Source organism: Coptis chinensis, chromosome 8 (assembly GCF_015680905.1).
Source record: "Coptis chinensis isolate HL-2020 chromosome 8, ASM1568090v1, whole genome shotgun sequence".
NCBI classification, from domain to species: domain Eukaryota; kingdom Viridiplantae; phylum Streptophyta; class Magnoliopsida; order Ranunculales; family Ranunculaceae; genus Coptis; species Coptis chinensis.
This window is the reverse complement of record NC_141463.1, coordinates 46,666,365-46,667,489: the sequence shown is the minus strand read 5'-3', so window position 1 is coordinate 46,667,489 and position 1,125 is coordinate 46,666,365. Positions and strand designations below refer to the sequence as shown.

Sequence of the window (1,125 nt, the reverse complement as noted above, 5' to 3'; positions counted from 1 at the left end):
TTGCCCCTCAAACAAGCGCTGAAAGCAGAAAAGTTCGGAAGAATGCTAAAATGGGTAGTGATATTGAGTTTTTATGAAGTTCCATATCAAATAAGGACTGTGGAAAAGGCACAGGCAGTGTCGGAGTTTTTTGGCAGAGTTCCCGGCGGAGGATCCTACTTGGGGAGAGGAGATGGTCATGGAGCCTGAACATGAGGGGGAACTAGGCTTGTTAGATCCATGGGATAAGAGGAATGGATGGAGAGTGTTCGTGGACGGGTCTGCCACGGACATGTGCAGTGGAATAGGTGTCGTTGTGGTTACTCCAGATAATGACAGAATAGAGTTTTCTATGAAGTTGGGGTTCGCGGCAACCAATAATGAGTTAGAATATGATGCTGTGATAGCGGGATTAGGAATGGCAGAGGATTTGGGGGTGGACGAGTTGACGGTGTACTCAGACTCAAATTTGGTGGTATACCAGGCAAATGGAGGTTTTGTTGCTAGATGTGCACGAATGTCGAGATATTTGGGGATTGTACGCAGCAGAGTTGCGAAGTTCAAAAATATCAGGTTCATACATTTGGGTTGCGGTGAGAACAGACATGCGGACGCCCTAGCTTATGTTGCGGCTGCAATACCGGGGTCAGAAGAGAGAACCATAAGAATAAGGAAGTTGGAGAAGCCGAGTATCGAGAGGGTGGAAGAAATATGCCAGACCACGGAAGGGATATGAAGATGGATGGACCCAATTAAACACTTTTTATCTGGAGGAGAGGTGGTTGATAAGAAAGAGAGGAGAAGGTGGGAACAGACTTTGCGGAGGTACACTCTGATAGAAGGGGAGGTGTACCAAAATTTTTTTGATGGTCCGCTGTTGAGGTGTTTGGGGCCGGATCCTGGCACAAGAAGTACTAGCATAATTGCATGTGGGAGATTGTGTGAGTCATTCCGCGGGAAGAACCACAGCACACCAGTTGTTGACTCAGGGTTACTTTTGGCCCCATATGAAAAGGGACGCAGTAGAATTTGCTAAAACATGTGGAAAATGTCAGAGGTTTTCTCACTTAATATTTGCACCAGCGGAGCCGTTGCACAATGTATCAAGTCCATGGCCGTTTGCTATGTGGGCCATGGATATTGTGG

At 46.8% G+C, this 1,125-nt stretch overlaps 1 protein-coding gene across 1 annotated transcript; it reads left to right on the top strand.

The window, feature by feature from the left end:
- Positions 1 to 271: 271 nt before the first annotated feature.
- On the top strand, positions 272 to 715 carry LOC147481676 (uncharacterized). The gene has a single exon (XM_086579008.1). It carries the CDS (start codon positions 272 to 274, stop codon positions 713 to 715), a length of 444 nt encoding a protein of 147 aa, XP_086435134.1.
- Positions 716 to 1,125: the final 410 nt, after the last annotated feature.

Coding starts and splice junctions, on each gene's coding strand:
- LOC147481676 (XM_086579008.1), top strand. CDS start 272: ATGTGCAGTGGAATAGGTGTCGTTGTGGTTACTCCAGATAATGACAGA.